The sequence below is a fragment of the Mixophyes fleayi genome, chromosome 1 (genome assembly GCF_038048845.1).
Source record: "Mixophyes fleayi isolate aMixFle1 chromosome 1, aMixFle1.hap1, whole genome shotgun sequence".
NCBI classification, from domain to species: domain Eukaryota; kingdom Metazoa; phylum Chordata; class Amphibia; order Anura; family Limnodynastidae; genus Mixophyes; species Mixophyes fleayi.
In genome coordinates, this window is record NC_134402.1 from 458,754,380 (window position 1) to 458,773,576 (window position 19,197).

Genomic DNA, 19,197 nt, shown 5'->3' on the forward strand with positions numbered 1-19,197 from the left:
ACAGTTACTGCTGAGTGTTCACCCAATTTCCACCTCTGCCCCGACATGTAGAGATATCTCATCATCCAGAAGTATGAGTGGATTTGGTGCATTATTCTGCCAGTCATCTGGTGTCTCCTCACACTCCAAGCCAAAACTATCAGTGTTCAAATGACGTGACATGGCGCTAATAACAGACTGAATGGACTCACTGCTGTTTGAAGTATCTGTTGGGATGTAAGACAGATTCTTGCTGAAACATGAGAGCTCTGATTGTACAGGAAAATTGTCTGTAGTATCATTCTGGGCTCTTTCTGCTTTCCAACTCTCACCCATGAACATCAAGATTTCAGTAGATTTGCTTCGCTGACTACTGTCTATGGCTAAAAGATGACTAAACATCCTCAACACTCCAACAGGCAGCCTGTTCCACGGTGAGGGAGCGACGTCAAGCTGGCTGTGATTTTGCCATTCAACAAATCTACTGTACTCTTTGTCTCTAGGCATTGCCAACTGCCAGGGAAACTCTCCTGTGAGCAAGCAATAAAGAACAACACCAAATGCCCACACATCAAGAGTGGAGTCTACAACCAAACGATCCTTGTCAGTAAGCTGGCACATCTCAGGGGCCATGTAAGAGCCAGTCCCAGACTTGGTTTGAATTGCTGTTCCCTTGAAATGTGAAAGACCAAAGTCAGAAATTTTAATGCAATGACAGTGCTGATCAAACACCAAAATGTTCTCTGGTTTAATGTCCATATGCACCAGTCCTTTATTTTCTATAAATTCCAGTGCATTGGAGATCTGCACTGCACATCTCTTCACTGTGTCTCCTGGAAGTCCAGTCTGAAAGAAATAAATCAATTGATTCAGCATCTTTTAAACATGTTACAACCAGAAGGTAAAACGTGTTTAAAGCACCAAGTTGATGTAAAATCAATTCAAGGACTTGTACTTACATTGGGTAGAATGAGAGATAACAAATCACCCACTGGTGACAGCTCCTGGGCAAAGGCAAAGTGGTCACTGGTCTTGAACGCAATGCCATAACTCCCAATGATATTGGGATGGGATGAGAGGAGGAAGGACATACTGAATTCCATGAGGAAATTTCTCTCAGTTGTTCTTTTCCTGTCCATCATCTTTACTGCCATTCTCTGATCTGCGAAGAAAAGGTCATGGTTAGTTGTGAATTTTAAATTGGAAAAAACTAATAGATTTGAGGACTCAATGATAATTTGGCAATGAAATTAGAACTATACAGTACATGGCAACGTTTGACTACAGGACTCGTGCTTGGTCAGTTTTATGAATTTTGTGGCTCAGTAAGGATGAGAATTGTTACCATGTGAATTTTGTCACATATAGAAAAGGAATGTCCAAGGTATATCACCCTCTTGTAAACCTGGCTGAAAAATGGTCCCATAAATGTAGATTATGAAAAGGGTGATAATTGACCAAACTGACCTGTTTTTATGTCCTTTACCATGATCACTGAAGCATAGCCACCTCCTCCAAGCTCCTTCATGACGTGGTAGCTGTCCTCAAGTTCTATTTCCTGCAGGAACTGGGAAGCAAAGGAGACCAGTCCTTCCAGGGTAAGCTCCACATCACGTAGACTGGAGGCCATTGTATCCTGGATGAAGACAGAAAGAATATTTTATTTACTTTAATTACTACATTATTTTAGGAATATATTTAGAGAAACATTTTTATTTTTGCAATCAGTGTCCATATAGAAAAGGAACTAGTGTCCTACACAAATAACATGTATGACAAGTATAATTGTTTATTTTTATATTTGTAGAAGATAAATAGTAGTCATTATTATATAATACACAGCTTTGATATCACCAATTATCTGATTAGACTTGCTAGTAAATCAATGTTTTAAATTTACAGATTAAACAAAAATGATCAAGATTTAGAATTTCAAATCACAAACATGTAATCATTTCTACAATGACTATAGGTATCTTACCTTGGAGAAATGTTCAATTCAGTCTTGAATATATCTGGTATAATTTCAGTTGTGTTGGAAACTGCTGAAAGTCTTCACAAAATAACAGAGGTAAATTGCAATCTATTCTGTAATAAAACAGTCGCTCTGAGTCTTAAGCAGTAGAGAAAGTCACTAATCAGAATGGGAAGATGTCTGGTTTATGAAAGGAAGGTGGGATGGAGCAGGTTAATGTTGGTGCCTCCTGATTGGCTGATTGATAATGTGCATATGTTGTGTAAACAACTGGGCATTGTTCTCCTGGATTTGCATTTCAAAAGAATTCCTACAGATTGATATAGGCATGTGTGAGAAAAAGAACTCATGCCATATCATTCATGTGTGTTACAAAGGGTTAATATAAACCTAAGAGAATATCTTAACCACACCTTGACACCCCAACTAACTGTCACTCATGTGTTTTACACGTGCATAATGTTTCTCTAGATCGGAAATTATAAGACATTAATGAACACCCTGAACCTTTTCCAACACTTACAGTTTGAAGATACCGGCTAACAGAGATATTAAATGTATCAAGTTTACACAAAACAGCAACTCATCACAAAGATACATCTATGTTCAATTAGCAAACTGGGTACATTCATTTCTAATTGATGGTATTAAACTACTGCAGGGTTAGTGTAAAACTTAGAGGATACTTTGGCTACCGCTAGCCTTATGGATGGGATGAGCTTAGATTGTAGGATGTTACTTTAGCTGATATAATTTCTAAGCAAAAGGAAGACACCACAGATGTGATGAAGATTTGGGTCACCACATATCATAGTTTCTATATTTCTGTCTAGCATCCAATTCTTTCAAACAGAATATATAAATCAGGAGACTTCATGAGAGACACATTGCAAAATATCTTTATGTCAGAACAATGCTGAGATCTGTACCATGGATGTGAGTATGTTTTGAGTATTACTTGTTCTTCATTTAAACCAGATTAACTTTGAAGACACTTGTAACTTTACCAGTATTGTATATGTTACATTTACTTAAATTTTAAATTTGTATTTTGTAAAGAGAAGTTTTAGAGCAAATAAAACAACATGTATCAGTAAGATTGTACACTGCATATGGGTTGTAAATTGGAGAGAAATGAAAGTACACCTTGATGATAAAACATGATGTTCATTTCACCCTATATAAAGGACATACTACTTGTAGCTTCTGTTTCCTATTCATTTTTAAAATACCCCTTAAAAATGTTCTTCTTACTATGCCAGACAGACAGGGAAAACACTATTTATATAAGACTTGTGTATAGTTTCCCATTATAAACATAACAACTTCAGTCCCGGTCTCTGGTTCCTAGTCCCAGTCTCACACAGGATTTAGAATGATTATATTCAGTCTTTTCACGTGAGCAGGTGACCGAATATCCAGACAATGGGGGGTTTGTGTTTAGAAAATATGGACACCCAAATTGATGAAAAGAAAATCCTGTTACACCGAACAGAAGTGGTGCAGCTCCTTATTAACATATGAATTAACAAGAAAATGGACACCATGGGTGTAATTATATTTTGTTTTATGTTGTTTTCATATAACACACGTTAATCTTGCAGTCATTCATAACATTACCCTTTTATAGTTAGGTCTTGCGAAGAATATTATTACTGTTGGTTGTTAACTCTTTTTTTTTAACATTTTTAAAGTTGTGTTTTGTAAAGTGAAATTTGAGAGAAAATAAAACATTGTGTATCAGTAATATTGTACACTGCTTTTGGGTTGTAAAGAGGAGATAAGTTATAATATACCTTTATCATAAAACATGGTGTTCATTCACCTCTCAGGTTCTAAATCCCAGTTACTTTTTAACTGCAATTTTTTGAACCTGGCAATGTAACTGTTTAGGATGTTTTTCAAACAGCAATAATAACTCTCACAGTACAAGAATTACTAATGAACGGGAAAAACAAAGAATGGGCAAAAAAAATGGGAGAGTTCATGGTTTTCTAAAATAAAATTCTAGGTTTCTGACCTCATTTAAAAATTAAGCACCAGGCAAATAATTTCATACAATTCAAATCTTTATTAAACCTATAAATAATTAAAGGAAATGTATTAAACAAGAACTGATACATAAACACACACACAAAATATATATCAGGATAATTTAGGTGTAAAAATAATGAGATTCAATTTGTATAATGCACTCGTACAATTATATTTCTCATTAAAAATAGAATAATATCGTTCTTATAATGCTAAACCTTCATCCCGATGATCTTCTACTGGTTGTAAGCGGAAGTTCTGGGAAATAGCATCAGCTGATCATTTTCAAGAGCACCACCTAGTGCATGGGAGGGGTAACTGAGGATATTTATACAAGTTACACCAATGTGCACCAGATGGGACCTTGTTCATCTGCTTTGTAGGTTCCTAAAATCGTTACTGTAGGAATTTAGAAGAATGTTAATATAATAGTATAAAATAAAAGTGTGACAATGTACTGTGAAACAGATGAGGTATTTTGGGAAATCAATAAGCATTTTACACTATAACTGATTTTAGAAAATCAATTTCCATGAACACTGCATAATACTATATAGCAATACATGTAATTACTCCAGGGGAAAAGTGCTTTTGTAGGATAAGCTACAAATATCAATGGCAGACTAGTATTTACTTCCTTTTAGATACAGAGTGGACAATTAAAAGGACTGGTAAATCAAGGTATGAACAAGTTGAAGATTCTCTATTTACATTATATCTCCAGATATCAGTGCTCTGGAAGTGACATTATTTCCTAAACAAGTAACTTACCTGCATAATAAGAGAAGAGCATATTTGATGTCTTCACAAAGCCATGAGACACAGTTACTGCTGAGTGTTCACCCAATTTCCACCTCTGCCCCGACATGTAGAGATATCTCATCATCCAGAAGTATGAGTGGATTTGGTGCATTATTCTGCCAGTCATCTGGTGTCTCCTCACACTCCAAGCCAAAACTATCAGTGTTCAAATGACGTGACATGGCGCTAATAACAGACTGAATGGACTCACTGCTGTTTGAAGTATCTGTTGGGATGTAAGACAGATTCTTGCTGAAACATGAGAGCTCTGATTGTACAGGAAAATTGTCTGTAGTATCATTCTGGGCTCTTTCTGCTTTCCAACTCTCACCCATGAACATCAAGATTTCAGTAGATTTGCTTCGCTAACTACTGTCTATGGCTAAAAGATGACTAAACATCCTCAACACTCCAACAGGCAGCCTGTTCCACGGTGAGGGAGCGACGTCAAGCTGGCTGTGATTTTGCCATTCAACAAATCTACTGTACTCTTTGTCTCTAGGCATTGCCAACTGCCAGGGAAACTCTCCTGTGAGCAAGCAATAAAGAACAACACCAAATGCCCACACATCAAGAGTGGAGTCTACAACCAAACGATCCTTGTCAGTAAGCTGGCACATCTCAGGGGCCATGTAAGAGCCAGTCCCAGACTTGGTTTGAATTGCTGTTCCCTTGAAATGTGAAAGACCAAAGTCAGAAATTTTAATGCAATGACAGTGCTGATCAAACACCAAAATGTTCTCTGGTTTAATGTCCATATGCACCAGTCCTTTATTTTCTATAAATTCCAGTGCATTGGAGATCTGCACTGCACATCTCTTCACTGTGTCTCCTGGAAGTCCAGTCTGAAAGAAATAAATCAATTGATTCAGCATCTTTTAAACATGTTACAACCAGAAGGTAAAACGTGTTTAAAGCACCAAGTTGATGTAAAATCAATTCAAGGACTTGTACTTACATTGGGTAGAATGAGAGATAACAAATCACCCACTGGTGACAGCTCCTGGGCAAAGGCAAAGTGGTCACTGGTCTTGAACGCAATGCCATAACTCCCAATGATATTGGGATGGGATGAGAGGAGGAAGGACATACTGAATTCCATGAGGAAATTTCTCTCAGTTGTTCTTTTCCTGTCCATCATCTTTACTGCCATTCTCTGATCTGCGAAGAAAAGGTCATGGTTAGTTGTGAATTTTAAATTGGAAAAAACTAATAGATTTGAGGACTCAATGATAATTTGGCAATGAAATTAGAACTATACAGTACATGGCAACGTTTGACTACAGGACTCGTGCTTGGTCAGTTTTATGAATTTTGTGGCTCAGTAAGGATGAGAATTGTTACCATGTGAATTTTGTCACATATAGAAAAGGAATGTCCAAGGTATATCACCCTCTTGTAAACCTGGCTGAAAAATGGTCCCATAAATGTAGATTATGAAAAGGGTGATAATTGACCAAACTGACCTGTTTTTATGTCCTTTACCATGATCACTGAAGCATAGCCACCTCCTCCAAGCTCCTTCATGACGTGGTAGCTGTCCTCAAGTTCTATTTCCTGCAGGAACTGGGAAGCAAAGGAGACCAGTCCTTCCAGGGTAAGCTCCACATCACGTAGACTGGAGGCCATTGTATCCTGGATGAAGACAGAAAGAATATTTTATTTACTTTAATTACTACATTATTTTAGGAATATATTTAGAGAAACATTTTTATTTTTGCAATCAGTGTCCATATAGAAAAGGAACTAGTGTCCTACACAAATAACATGTATGACAAGTATAATTGTTTATTTTTATATTTGTAGAAGATAAATAGTAGTCATTATTATATAATACACAGCTTTGATATCACCAATTATCTGATTAGACTTGCTAGTAAATCAATGTTTTAAATTTACAGATTAAACAAAAATGATCAAGATTTAGAATTTCAAATCACAAACATGTAATCATTTCTACAATGACTATAGGTATCTTACCTTGGAGAAATGTTCAATTCAGTCTTGAATATATCTGGTATAATTTCAGTTGTGTTGGAAACTGCTGAAAGTCTTCACAAAATAACAGAGGTAAATTGCAATCTATTCTGTAATAAAACAGTCGCTCTGAGTCTTAAGCAGTAGAGAAAGTCACTAATCAGAATGGGAAGATGTCTGGTTTATGAAAGGAAGGTGGGATGGAGCAGGTTAATGTTGGTGCCTCCTGATTGGCTGATTGATAATGTGCATATGTTGTGTAAACAACTGGGCATTGTTCTCCTGGATTTGCATTTCAAAAGAATTCCTACAGATTGATATAGGCATGTGTGAGAAAAAGAACTCATGCCATATCATTCATGTGTGTTACAAAGGGTTAATATAAACCTAAGAGAATATCTTAACCACACCTTGACACCCCAACTAACTGTCACTCATGTGTTTTACACGTGCATAATGTTTCTCTAGATCGGAAATTATAAGACATTAATGAACACCCTGAACCTTTTCCAACACTTACAGTTTGAAGATACCGGCTAACAGAGATATTAAATGTATCAAGTTTACACAAAACAGCAACTCATCACAAAGATACATCTATGTTCAATTAGCAAACTGGGTACATTCATTTCTAATTGATGGTATTAAACTACTGCAGGGTTAGTGTAAAACTTAGAGGATACTTTGGCTACCGCTAGCCTTATGGATGGGATGAGCTTAGATTGTAGGATGTTACTTTAGCTGATATAATTTCTAAGCAAAAGGAAGACACCACAGATGTGATGAAGATTTGGGTCACCACATATCATAGTTTCTATATTTCTGTCTAGCATCCAATTCTTTCAAACAGAATATATAAATCAGGAGACTTCATGAGAGACACATTGCAAAATATCTTTATGTCAGAACAATGCTGAGATCTGTACCATGGATGTGAGTATGTTTTGAGTATTACTTGTTCTTCATTTAAACCAGATTAACTTTGAAGACACTTGTAACTTTACCAGTATTGTATATGTTACATTTACTTAAATTTTAAATTTGTATTTTGTAAAGAGAAGTTTTAGAGCAAATAAAACAACATGTATCAGTAAGATTGTACACTGCATATGGGTTGTAAATTGGAGAGAAATGAAAGTACACCTTGATGATAAAACATGATGTTCATTTCACCCTATATAAAGGACATACTACTTGTAGCTTCTGTTTCCTATTCATTTTTAAAATACCCCTTAAAAATGTTCTTCTTACTATGCCAGACAGACAGGGAAAACACTATTTATATAAGACTTGTGTATAGTTTCCCATTATAAACATAACAACTTCAGTCCCGGTCTCTGGTTCCTAGTCCCAGTCTCACACAGGATTTAGAATGATTATATTCAGTCTTTTCACGTGAGCAGGTGACCGAATATCCAGACAATGGGGGGTTTGTGTTTAGAAAATATGGACACCCAAATTGATGAAAAGAAAATCCTGTTACACCGAACAGAAGTGGTGCAGCTCCTTATTAACATATGAATTAACAAGAAAATGGACACCATGGGTGTAATTATATTTTGTTTTATGTTGTTTTCATATAACACACGTTAATCTTGCAGTCATTCATAACATTACCCTTTTATAGTTAGGTCTTGCGAAGAATATTATTACTGTTGGTTGTTAACTCTTTTTTTTTTAACATTTTTAAAGTTGTGTTTTGTAAAGTGAAATTTGAGAGAAAATAAAACATTGTGTATCAGTAATATTGTACACTGCTTTTGGGTTGTAAAGAGGAGATAAGTTATAATATACCTTTATCATAAAACATGGTGTTCATTCACCTCTCAGGTTCTAAATCCCAGTTACTTTTTAACTGCAATTTTTTGAACCTGGCAATGTAACTGTTTAGGATGTTTTTCAAACAGCAATAATAACTCTCACAGTACAAGAATTACTAATGAACGGGAAAAACAAAGAATGGGCAAAAAAAATGGGAGAGTTCATGGTTTTCTAAAATAAAATTCTAGGTTTCTGACCTCATTTAAAAATTAAGCACCAGGCAAATAATTTCATACAATTCAAATCTTTATTAAACCTATAAATAATTAAAGGAAATGTATTAAACAAGAACTGATACATAAACACACACACAAAATATATATCAGGATAATTTAGGTGTAAAAATAATGAGATTCAATTTGTATAATGCACTCGTACAATTATATTTCTCATTAAAAATAGAATAATATCGTTCTTATAATGCTAAACCTTCATCCCGATGATCTTCTACTGGTTGTAAGCGGAAGTTCTGGGAAATAGCATCAGCTGATCATTTTCAAGAGCACCACCTAGTGCATGGGAGGGGTAACTGAGGATATTTATACAAGTTACACCAATGTGCACCAGATGGGACCTTGTTCATCTGCTTTGTAGGTTCCTAAAATCGTTACTGTAGGAATTTAGAATAATGTTAATATAATAGTATAAAATAAAAGTGTGACAATGTACTGTGAAACAGATGAGGTATTTTGGGAAATCAATAAGCATTTTACACTATAACTGATTTTAGAAAATCAATTTCCATGAACACTGCATAATACTATATAGCAATACATGTAATTACTCCAGGGGAAAAGTGCTTTTGTAGGATAAGCTACAAATATCAATGGCAGACTAGTATTTACTTCCTTTTAGATACAGAGTGGACAATTAAAAGGACTGGTAAATCAAGGTATGAACAAGTTGAAGATTCTCTATTTACATTATATCTCCAGATATCAGTGCTCTGGAAGTGACATTATTTCCTAAACAAGTAACTTACCTGCATAATAAGAGAAGAGCATATTTGATGTCTTCACAAAGCCATGAGACACAGTTACTGCTGAGTGTTCACCCAATTTCCACCTCTGCCCCGACATGTAGAGATATCTCATCATCCAGAAGTATGAGTGGATTTGGTGCATTATTCTGCCAGTCATCTGGTGTCTCCTCACACTCCAAGCCAAAACTATCAGTGTTCAAATGACGTGACATGGCGCTAATAACAGACTGAATGGACTCACTGCTGTTTGAAGTATCTGTTGGGATGTAAGACAGATTCTTGCTGAAACATGAGAGCTCTGATTGTACAGGAAAATTGTCTGTAGTATCATTCTGGGCTCTTTCTGCTTTCCAACTCTCACCCATGAACATCAAGATTTCAGTAGATTTGCTTCGCTGACTACTGTCTATGGCTAAAAGATGACTAAACATCCTCAACACTCCAACAGGCAGCCTGTTCCACGGTGAGGGAGCGACGTCAAGCTGGCTGTGATTTTGCCATTCAACAAATCTACTGTACTCTTTGTCTCTAGGCATTGCCAACTGCCAGGGAAACTCTCCTGTGAGCAAGCAATAAAGAACAACACCAAATGCCCACACATCAAGAGTGGAGTCTACAACCAAACGATCCTTGTCAGTAAGCTGGCACATCTCAGGGGCCATGTAAGAGCCAGTCCCAGACTTGGTTTGAATTGCTGTTCCCTTGAAATGTGAAAGACCAAAGTCAGAAATTTTAATGCAATGACAGTGCTGATCAAACACCAAAATGTTCTCTGGTTTAATGTCCATATGCACCAGTCCTTTATTTTCTATAAATTCCAGTGCATTGGAGATCTGCACTGCACATCTCTTCACTGTGTCTCCTGGAAGTCCAGTCTGAAAGAAATAAATCAATTGATTCAGCATCTTTTAAACATGTTACAACCAGAAGGTAAAACGTGTTTAAAGCACCAAGTTGATGTAAAATCAATTCAAGGACTTGTACTTACATTGGGTAGAATGAGAGATAACAAATCACCCACTGGTGACAGCTCCTGGGCAAAGGCAAAGTGGTCACTGGTCTTGAACGCAATGCCATAACTCCCAATGATATTGGGATGGGATGAGAGGAGGAAGGACATACTGAATTCCATGAGGAAATTTCTCTCAGTTGTTCTTTTCCTGTCCATCATCTTTACTGCCATTCTCTGATCTGCGAAGAAAAGGTCATGGTTAGTTGTGAATTTTAAATTGGAAAAAACTAATAGATTTGAGGACTCAATGATAATTTGGCAATGAAATTAGAACTATACAGTACATGGCAACGTTTGACTACAGGACTCGTGCTTGGTCAGTTTTATGAATTTTGTGGCTCAGTAAGGATGAGAATTGTTACCATGTGAATTTTGTCACATATAGAAAAGGAATGTCCAAGGTATATCACCCTCTTGTAAACCTGGCTGAAAAATGGTCCCATAAATGTAGATTATGAAAAGGGTGATAATTGACCAAACTGACCTGTTTTTATGTCCTTTACCATGATCACTGAAGCATAGCCACCTCCTCCAAGCTCCTTCATGACGTGGTAGCTGTCCTCAAGTTCTATTTCCTGCAGGAACTGGGAAGCAAAGGAGACCAGTCCTTCCAGGGTAAGCTCCACATCACGTAGACTGGAGGCCATTGTATCCTGGATGAAGACAGAAAGAATATTTTATTTACTTTAATTACTACATTATTTTAGGAATATATTTAGAGAAACATTTTTATTTTTGCAATCAGTGTCCATATAGAAAAGGAACTAGTGTCCTACACAAATAACATGTATGACAAGTATAATTGTTTATTTTTATATTTGTAGAAGATAAATAGTAGTCATTATTATATAATACACAGCTTTGATATCACCAATTATCTGATTAGACTTGCTAGTAAATCAATGTTTTAAATTTACAGATTAAACAAAAATGATCAAGATTTAGAATTTCAAATCACAAACATGTAATCATTTCTACAATGACTATAGGTATCTTACCTTGGAGAAATGTTCAATTCAGTCTTGAATATATCTGGTATAATTTCAGTTGTGTTGGAAACTGCTGAAAGTCTTCACAAAATAACAGAGGTAAATTGCAATCTATTCTGTAATAAAACAGTCGCTCTGAGTCTTAAGCAGTAGAGAAAGTCACTAATCAGAATGGGAAGATGTCTGGTTTATGAAAGGAAGGTGGGATGGAGCAGGTTAATGTTGGTGCCTCCTGATTGGCTGATTGATAATGTGCATATGTTGTGTAAACAACTGGGCATTGTTCTCCTGGATTTGCATTTCAAAAGAATTCCTACAGATTGATATAGGCATGTGTGAGAAAAAGAACTCATGCCATATCATTCATGTGTGTTACAAAGGGTTAATATAAACCTAAGAGAATATCTTAACCACACCTTGACACCCCAACTAACTGTCACTCATGTGTTTTACACGTGCATAATGTTTCTCTAGATCGGAAATTATAAGACATTAATGAACACCCTGAACCTTTTCCAACACTTACAGTTTGAAGATACCGGCTAACAGAGATATTAAATGTATCAAGTTTACACAAAACAGCAACTCATCACAAAGATACATCTATGTTCAATTAGCAAACTGGGTACATTCATTTCTAATTGATGGTATTAAACTACTGCAGGGTTAGTGTAAAACTTAGAGGATACTTTGGCTACCGCTAGCCTTATGGATGGGATGAGCTTAGATTGTAGGATGTTACTTTAGCTGATATAATTTCTAAGCAAAAGGAAGACACCACAGATGTGATGAAGATTTGGGTCACCACATATCATAGTTTCTATATTTCTGTCTAGCATCCAATTCTTTCAAACAGAATATATAAATCAGGAGACTTCATGAGAGACACATTGCAAAATATCTTTATGTCAGAACAATGCTGAGATCTGTACCATGGATGTGAGTATGTTTTGAGTATTACTTGTTCTTCATTTAAACCAGATTAACTTTGAAGACACTTGTAACTTTACCAGTATTGTATATGTTACATTTACTTAAATTTTAAATTTGTATTTTGTAAAGAGAAGTTTTAGAGCAAATAAAACAACATGTATCAGTAAGATTGTACACTGCATATGGGTTGTAAATTGGAGAGAAATGAAAGTACACCTTGATGATAAAACATGATGTTCATTTCACCCTATATAAAGGACATACTACTTGTAGCTTCTGTTTCCTATTCATTTTTAAAATACCCCTTAAAAATGTTCTTCTTACTATGCCAGACAGACAGGGAAAACACTATTTATATAAGACTTGTGTATAGTTTCCCATTATAAACATAACAACTTCAGTCCCGGTCTCTGGTTCCTAGTCCCAGTCTCACACAGGATTTAGAATGATTATATTCAGTCTTTTCACGTGAGCAGGTGACCGAATATCCAGACAATGGGGGGTTTGTGTTTAGAAAATATGGACACCCAAATTGATGAAAAGAAAATCCTGTTACACCGAACAGAAGTGGTGCAGCTCCTTATTAACATATGAATTAACAAGAAAATGGACACCATGGGTGTAATTATATTTTGTTTTATGTTGTTTTCATATAACACACGTTAATCTTGCAGTCATTCATAACATTACCCTTTTATAGTTAGGTCTTGCGAAGAATATTATTACTGTTGGTTGTTAACTCTTTTTTTTTTAACATTTTTAAAGTTGTGTTTTGTAAAGTGAAATTTGAGAGAAAATAAAACATTGTGTATCAGTAATATTGTACACTGCTTTTGGGTTGTAAAGAGGAGATAAGTTATAATATACCTTTATCATAAAACATGGTGTTCATTCACCTCTCAGGTTCTAAATCCCAGTTACTTTTTAACTGCAATTTTTTGAACCTGGCAATGTAACTGTTTAGGATGTTTTTCAAACAGCAATAATAACTCTCACAGTACAAGAATTACTAATGAACGGGAAAAACAAAGAATGGGCAAAAAAAATGGGAGAGTTCATGGTTTTCTAAAATAAAATTCTAGGTTTCTGACCTCATTTAAAAATTAAGCACCAGGCAAATAATTTCATACAATTCAAATCTTTATTAAACCTATAAATAATTAAAGGAAATGTATTAAACAAGAACTGATACATAAACACACACACAAAATATATATCAGGATAATTTAGGTGTAAAAATAATGAGATTCAATTTGTATAATGCACTCGTACAATTATATTTCTCATTAAAAATAGAATAATATCGTTCTTATAATGCTAAACCTTCATCCCGATGATCTTCTACTGGTTGTAAGCGGAAGTTCTGGGAAATAGCATCAGCTGATCATTTTCAAGAGCACCACCTAGTGCATGGGAGGGGTAACTGAGGATATTTATACAAGTTACACCAATGTGCACCAGATGGGACCTTGTTCATCTGCTTTGTAGGTTCCTAAAATCGTTACTGTAGGAATTTAGAAGAATGTTAATATAATAGTATAAAATAAAAGTGTGACAATGTACTGTGAAACAGATGAGGTATTTTGGGAAATCAATAAGCATTTTACACTATAACTGATTTTAGAAAATCAATTTCCATGAACACTGCATAATACTATATAGCAATACATGTAATTACTCCAGGGGAAAAGTGCTTTTGTAGGATAAGCTACAAATATCAATGGCAGACTAGTATTTACTTCCTTTTAGATACAGAGTGGACAATTAAAAGGACTGGTAAATCAAGGTATGAACAAGTTGAAGATTCTCTATTTACATTATATCTCCAGATATCAGTGCTCTGGAAGTGACATTATTTCCTAAACAAGTAACTTACCTGCATAATAAGAGAAGAGCATATTTGATGTCTTCACAAAGCCATGAGACACAGTTACTGCTGAGTGTTCACCCAATTTCCACCTCTGCCCCGACATGTAGAGATATCTCATCATCCAGAAGTATGAGTGGATTTGGTGCATTATTCTGCCAGTCATCTGGTGTCTCCTCACACTCCAAGCCAAAACTATCAGTGTTCAAATGACGTGACATGGCGCTAATAACAGACTGAATGGACTCACTGCTGTTTGAAGTATCTGTTGGGATGTAAGACAGATTCTTGCTGAAACATGAGAGCTCTGATTGTACAGGAAAATTGTCTGTAGTATCATTCTGGGCTCTTTCTGCTTTCCAACTCTCACCCATGAACATCAAGATTTCAGTAGATTTGCTTCGCTGACTACTGTCTATGGCTAAAAGATGACTAAACATCCTCAACACTCCAACAGGCAGCCTGTTCCATGGTGAGGGAGCGACGTCAAGCTGGCTGTGATTTTGCCATTCAACAAATCTACTGTACTCTTTGTCTCTAGGCATTGCCAACTGCCAGGGAAACTCTCCTGTGAGCAAGCAATAAAGAACAACACCAAATGCCCACACATCAAGAGTGGAGTCTACAACCAAACGATCCTTGTCAGTAAGCTGGCACATCTCAGGGGCCATGTAAGAGCCAGTCCCAGACTTGGTTTGAATTGCTGTTCCCTTGAAATGTGAAAGACCAAAGTCAGAAATTTTAATGCAATGACAGTGCTGATCAAACACCAAAATGTTCTCTGGTTTAATGTCCATATGCACCAGTCCTTTATTTTCTATAAATTCCAGTGCATTGGAGATCTGCACTGCACATCTCTTCACTGTGCCTCCTGGAAGTCCAGTCTGAAAGAAATAAATCAATTGATTCAGCATCTTTTAAACATGTTACAACCAGAAGGTAAAACGTGTTTAAAGCACCAAGTTGATGTAAAATCAATTCAAGGACTTGTACTTACATTGGGTAGAATGAGAGATAACAAATCACCCACTGGTGACAGCTCCTGGGCAAAGGCAAAGTGGTCACTGGTCTTGAACGCAATGCCATAACTCCCAATGATATTGGGATGGGATGAGAGGAGGAAGGACATACTGAATTCCATGAGGAAATTTCTCTCAGTTGTTCTTTTCCTGTCCATCATCTTTACTGCCATTCTCTGATCTGCGAAGAAAAGGTCATGGTTAGTTGTGAATTTTAAATTGGAAAAAACTAATAGATTTGAGGACTCAATGATAATTTGGCAATGAAATTAGAACTATACAGTACATGGCAACGTTTGACTACAGGACTCGTGCTTGGTCAGTTTTATGAATTTTGTGGCTCAGTAAGGATGAGAATTGTTACCATGTGAATTTTGTCACATATAGAAAAGGAATGTCCAAGGTATATCACCCTCTTGTAAACCTGGCTGAAAAATGGTCCCATAAATGTAGATTATGAAAAGGGTGATAATTGACCAAACTGACCTGTTTTTATGTCCTTTACCATGATCACTGAAGCATAGCCACCTCCTCCAAGCTCCTTCATGACGTGGTAGCTGTCCTCAAGTTCTATTTCCTGCAGGAACTGGGAAGCAAAGGAGACCAGTCCTTCCAGGGTAAGCTCCACATCACGTAGACTGGAGGCCATTGTATCCTGGATGAAGACAGAAAGAATATTTTATTTACTTTAATTACTACATTATTTTAGGAATATATTTAGAGAAACATTTTTATTTTTGCAATCAGTGTCCATATAGAAAAGGAACTAGTGTCCTACACAAATAACATGTATGACAAGTATAATTGTTTATTTTTATATTTGTAGAAGATAAATAGTAGTCATTATTATATAATACACAGCTTTGATATCACCAATTATCTGATTAGACTTGCTAGTAAATCAATGTTTTAAATTTACAGATTAAACAAAAATGATCAAGATTTAGAATTTCAAATCACAAACATGTAATCATTTCTACAATGACTATAGGTATCTTACCTTGGAGAAATGTTCAATTCAGTCTTGAATATATCTGGTATAATTTCAGTTGTGTTGGAAACTGCTGAAAGTCTTCACAAAATAACAGAGGTAAATTGCAATCTATTCTGTAATAAAACAGTCGCTCTGAGTCTTAAGCAGTAGAGAAAGTCACTAATCAGAATGGGAAGATGTCTGGTTTATGAAAGGAAGGTGGGATGGAGCAGGTTAATGTTGGTGCCTCCTGATTGGCTGATTGATAATGTGCATATGTTGTGTAAACAACTGGGCATTGTTCTCCTGGATTTGCATTTCAAAAGAATTCCTACAGATTGATATAGGCATGTGTGAGAAAAAGAACTCATGCCATATCATTCATGTGTGTTACAAAGGGTTAATATAAACCTAAGAGAATATCTTAACCACACCTTGACACCCCAACTAACTGTCACTCATGTGTTTTACACGTGCATAATGTTTCTCTAGATCGGAAATTATAAGACATTAATGAACACCCTGAACCTTTTCCAACACTTACAGTTTGAAGATACCGGCTAACAGAGATATTAAATGTATCAAGTTTACACAAAACAGCAACTCATCACAAAGATACATCTATGTTCAATTAGCAAACTGGGTACATTCATTTCTAATTGATGGTATTAAACTACTGCAGGGTTAGTGTAAAACTTAGAGGATACTTTGGCTACCGCTAGCCTTATGGATGGGATGAGCTTAGATTGTAGGATGTTACTTTAGCTGATATAATTTCTAAGCAAAAGGAAGACACCACAGATGTGATGAAGATTTGGGTCACCACATATCATAGTTTCTATATTTCTGTCTAGCATCCAATTCTTTCAAACAGAATATATAAATCAGGAGACTTCATGAGAGACACATTGCAAAATATCTTTATGTCAGAACAATGCTGAGATCTGTACCATGGATGTGAGTATGTTTTGAGTATTACTTGTTCTTCATTTAAACCAGATTAACTTTGAAGACACTTGTAACTTTACCAGTATTGTATATGTTACATTTACTTAAATTTTAAATTTGTATTTTGTAAAGAGAAGTTTTAGAGCAAATAAAACAACATGTATCAGTAAGATTGTACACTGCATATGGGTTGTAAATTGGAGAGAAATGAAAGTACACCTTGATGATAAAACATGATGTTCATTTCACCCTATATAAAGGACATACTACTTGTAGCTTCTGTTTCCTATTCATTTTTAAAATACCCCTTAAAAATGTTCTTCTTACTATGCCAGACAGACAGGGAAAACACTATTTATATAAGACTTGTGTATAGTTTCCCATTATAAACATAACAACTTCAGTCCCGGTCTCTGGTTCCTAGTCCCAGTCTCACACAGGATTTAGAATGATTATATTCAGTCTTTTCACGTGAGCAGGTGACCGAATATCCAGACAATGGGGGGTTTGTGTTTAGAAAATATGGACACCCAAATTGATGAAAAGAAAATCCTGTTACACCGAACAGAAGTGGTGCAGCTCCTTATTAACATATGAATTAACAAGAAAATGGACACCATGGGTGTAATTATATTTTGTTTTATGTTGTTTTCATATAACACACGTTAATCTTGCAGTCATTCATAACATTACCCTTTTATAGTTAGGTCTTGCGAAGAATATTATTACTGTTGGTTGTTAACTCTTTTTTTTTTAACATTTTTAAAGTTGTGTTTTGTAAAGTGAAATTTGAGAGAAAATAAAACATTGTGTATCAGTAATATTGTACACTGCTTTTGGGTTGTAAAGAGGAGATAAGTTATAATATACCTTTATCATAAAACATGGTGTTCATTCACCTCTCAGGTTCTAAATCCCAGTTACTTTTTAACTGCAATTTTTTGAACCTGGCAATGTAACTGTTTAGGATGTTTTTCAAACAGCAATAATAACTCTCACAGTACAAGAATTACTAATGAACGGGAAAAACAAAGAATGGGCAAAAAAAATGGGAGAGTTCATGGTTTTCTAAAATAAAATTCTAGGTTTCTGACCTCATTTAAAAATTAAGCACCAGGCAAATAATTTCATACAATTCAAATCTTTATTAAACCTATAAATAATTAAAGGAAATGTATTAAACAAGAACTGATACATAAACACACACACAAAATATATATCAGGATAATTTAGGTGTAAAAATAATGAGATTCAATTTGTATAATGCACTCGTACAATTATATTTCTCATTAAAAATAGAATAATATTGTTCTTATAATGCTAAACCTTCATCCCGATGATCTTCTACTGGTTGTAAGCGGAAGTTCTGGGAAATAGCATCAGCTGATCATTTTCAAGAGCACCACCTAGTGCATGGGAGGGGTAACTGAGGATATTTATACAAGTTACACCAATGTGCACCAGATGGGACCTTGTTCATCTGCTTTGTAGGTTCCTAAAATCGTTACTGTAGGAATTTAGAAGAATGTTAATATAATAGTATAAAATAAAAGTGTGACAATGTACTGTGAAACAGATGAGGTATTTTGGGAAATCAATAAGCATTTTACACTATAACTGATTTTAGAAAATCAATTTCCATGAACACTGCATAATACTATATAGCAATACATGTAATTACTCCAGGGGAAAAGTGCTTTTGTAGGATAAGCTACAAATATCAATGGCAGACTAGTATTTACTTCCTTTTAGATACAGAGTGGACAATTAAAAGGACTGGTAAATCAAGGTATGAACAAGTTGAAGATTCTCTATTTACATTATATCTCCAGATATCAGTGCTCTGGAAGTGACATTATTTCCTAAACAAGTAACTTACCTGCATAA

At 35.5% G+C, this 19,197-nt stretch overlaps 4 protein-coding genes across 4 annotated transcripts; all 4 read right to left on the reverse strand.

The window, feature by feature from the left end:
* Positions 1 to 18: 18 nt before the first annotated feature.
* LOC142161072 (serine/threonine-protein kinase SBK1-like) lies at positions 19 to 4,765 on the reverse strand. Its single transcript, XM_075216365.1, has 4 exons — positions 4,760 to 4,765; positions 1,447 to 1,615; positions 939 to 1,141; positions 19 to 825 (listed from the first exon to the last, which is right to left on the reverse strand). The coding sequence occupies exons 1-4, from the start codon at positions 4,763 to 4,765 to the stop codon at positions 19 to 21; spliced, it is 1,185 nt and encodes a 394-aa protein (XP_075072466.1).
* Positions 4,766 to 5,154: 389 nt separating this feature from the next.
* On the reverse strand, positions 5,155 to 9,575 carry LOC142161149 (serine/threonine-protein kinase SBK1-like). The gene is made up of 4 exons (XM_075216483.1): positions 9,570 to 9,575; positions 6,256 to 6,424; positions 5,748 to 5,950; positions 5,155 to 5,634 (listed from the first exon to the last, which is right to left on the reverse strand). Exons 1-4 carry the CDS (start codon positions 9,573 to 9,575, stop codon positions 5,155 to 5,157), a joined length of 858 nt encoding a protein of 285 aa, XP_075072584.1.
* Positions 9,576 to 9,637: 62 nt separating this feature from the next.
* Positions 9,638 to 14,385, reverse strand: LOC142161200 (serine/threonine-protein kinase SBK1-like). Its single transcript, XM_075216618.1, has 4 exons — positions 14,380 to 14,385; positions 11,066 to 11,234; positions 10,558 to 10,760; positions 9,638 to 10,444 (listed from the first exon to the last, which is right to left on the reverse strand). The coding sequence occupies exons 1-4, from the start codon at positions 14,383 to 14,385 to the stop codon at positions 9,638 to 9,640; spliced, it is 1,185 nt and encodes a 394-aa protein (XP_075072719.1).
* Positions 14,386 to 14,447: 62 nt separating this feature from the next.
* Positions 14,448 to 19,195, reverse strand: LOC142161252 (serine/threonine-protein kinase SBK1-like). Its single transcript, XM_075216755.1, has 4 exons — positions 19,190 to 19,195; positions 15,876 to 16,044; positions 15,368 to 15,570; positions 14,448 to 15,254 (listed from the first exon to the last, which is right to left on the reverse strand). Exons 1-4 carry the CDS (start codon positions 19,193 to 19,195, stop codon positions 14,448 to 14,450), a joined length of 1,185 nt encoding a protein of 394 aa, XP_075072856.1.
* Positions 19,196 to 19,197: the final 2 nt, after the last annotated feature.

Excerpts from the sequence above, each read along its gene's own strand:
- LOC142161072 (XM_075216365.1), bottom strand. Across the intron at positions 1,142-1,446 it reads GGTAAAGGACATAAAAACAG|ATCAGAGAATGGCAGTAAAG; the intron begins GTCAGTTTGGTC and ends TTTTCTTCGCAG. Across the intron at positions 826-938 it reads TATCTCTCATTCTACCCAAT|ACTGGACTTCCAGGAGACAC; the intron begins GTAAGTACAAGT and ends TATTTCTTTCAG.
- LOC142161149 (XM_075216483.1), bottom strand. Across the intron at positions 5,951-6,255 it reads GGTAAAGGACATAAAAACAG|ATCAGAGAATGGCAGTAAAG; the intron begins GTCAGTTTGGTC and ends TTTTCTTCGCAG. Across the intron at positions 5,635-5,747 it reads TATCTCTCATTCTACCCAAT|ACTGGACTTCCAGGAGACAC; the intron begins GTAAGTACAAGT and ends TATTTCTTTCAG.
- LOC142161200 (XM_075216618.1), bottom strand. Across the intron at positions 10,761-11,065 it reads GGTAAAGGACATAAAAACAG|ATCAGAGAATGGCAGTAAAG; the intron begins GTCAGTTTGGTC and ends TTTTCTTCGCAG. Across the intron at positions 10,445-10,557 it reads TATCTCTCATTCTACCCAAT|ACTGGACTTCCAGGAGACAC; the intron begins GTAAGTACAAGT and ends TATTTCTTTCAG.
- LOC142161252 (XM_075216755.1), bottom strand. Across the intron at positions 15,571-15,875 it reads GGTAAAGGACATAAAAACAG|ATCAGAGAATGGCAGTAAAG; the intron begins GTCAGTTTGGTC and ends TTTTCTTCGCAG. Across the intron at positions 15,255-15,367 it reads TATCTCTCATTCTACCCAAT|ACTGGACTTCCAGGAGGCAC; the intron begins GTAAGTACAAGT and ends TATTTCTTTCAG.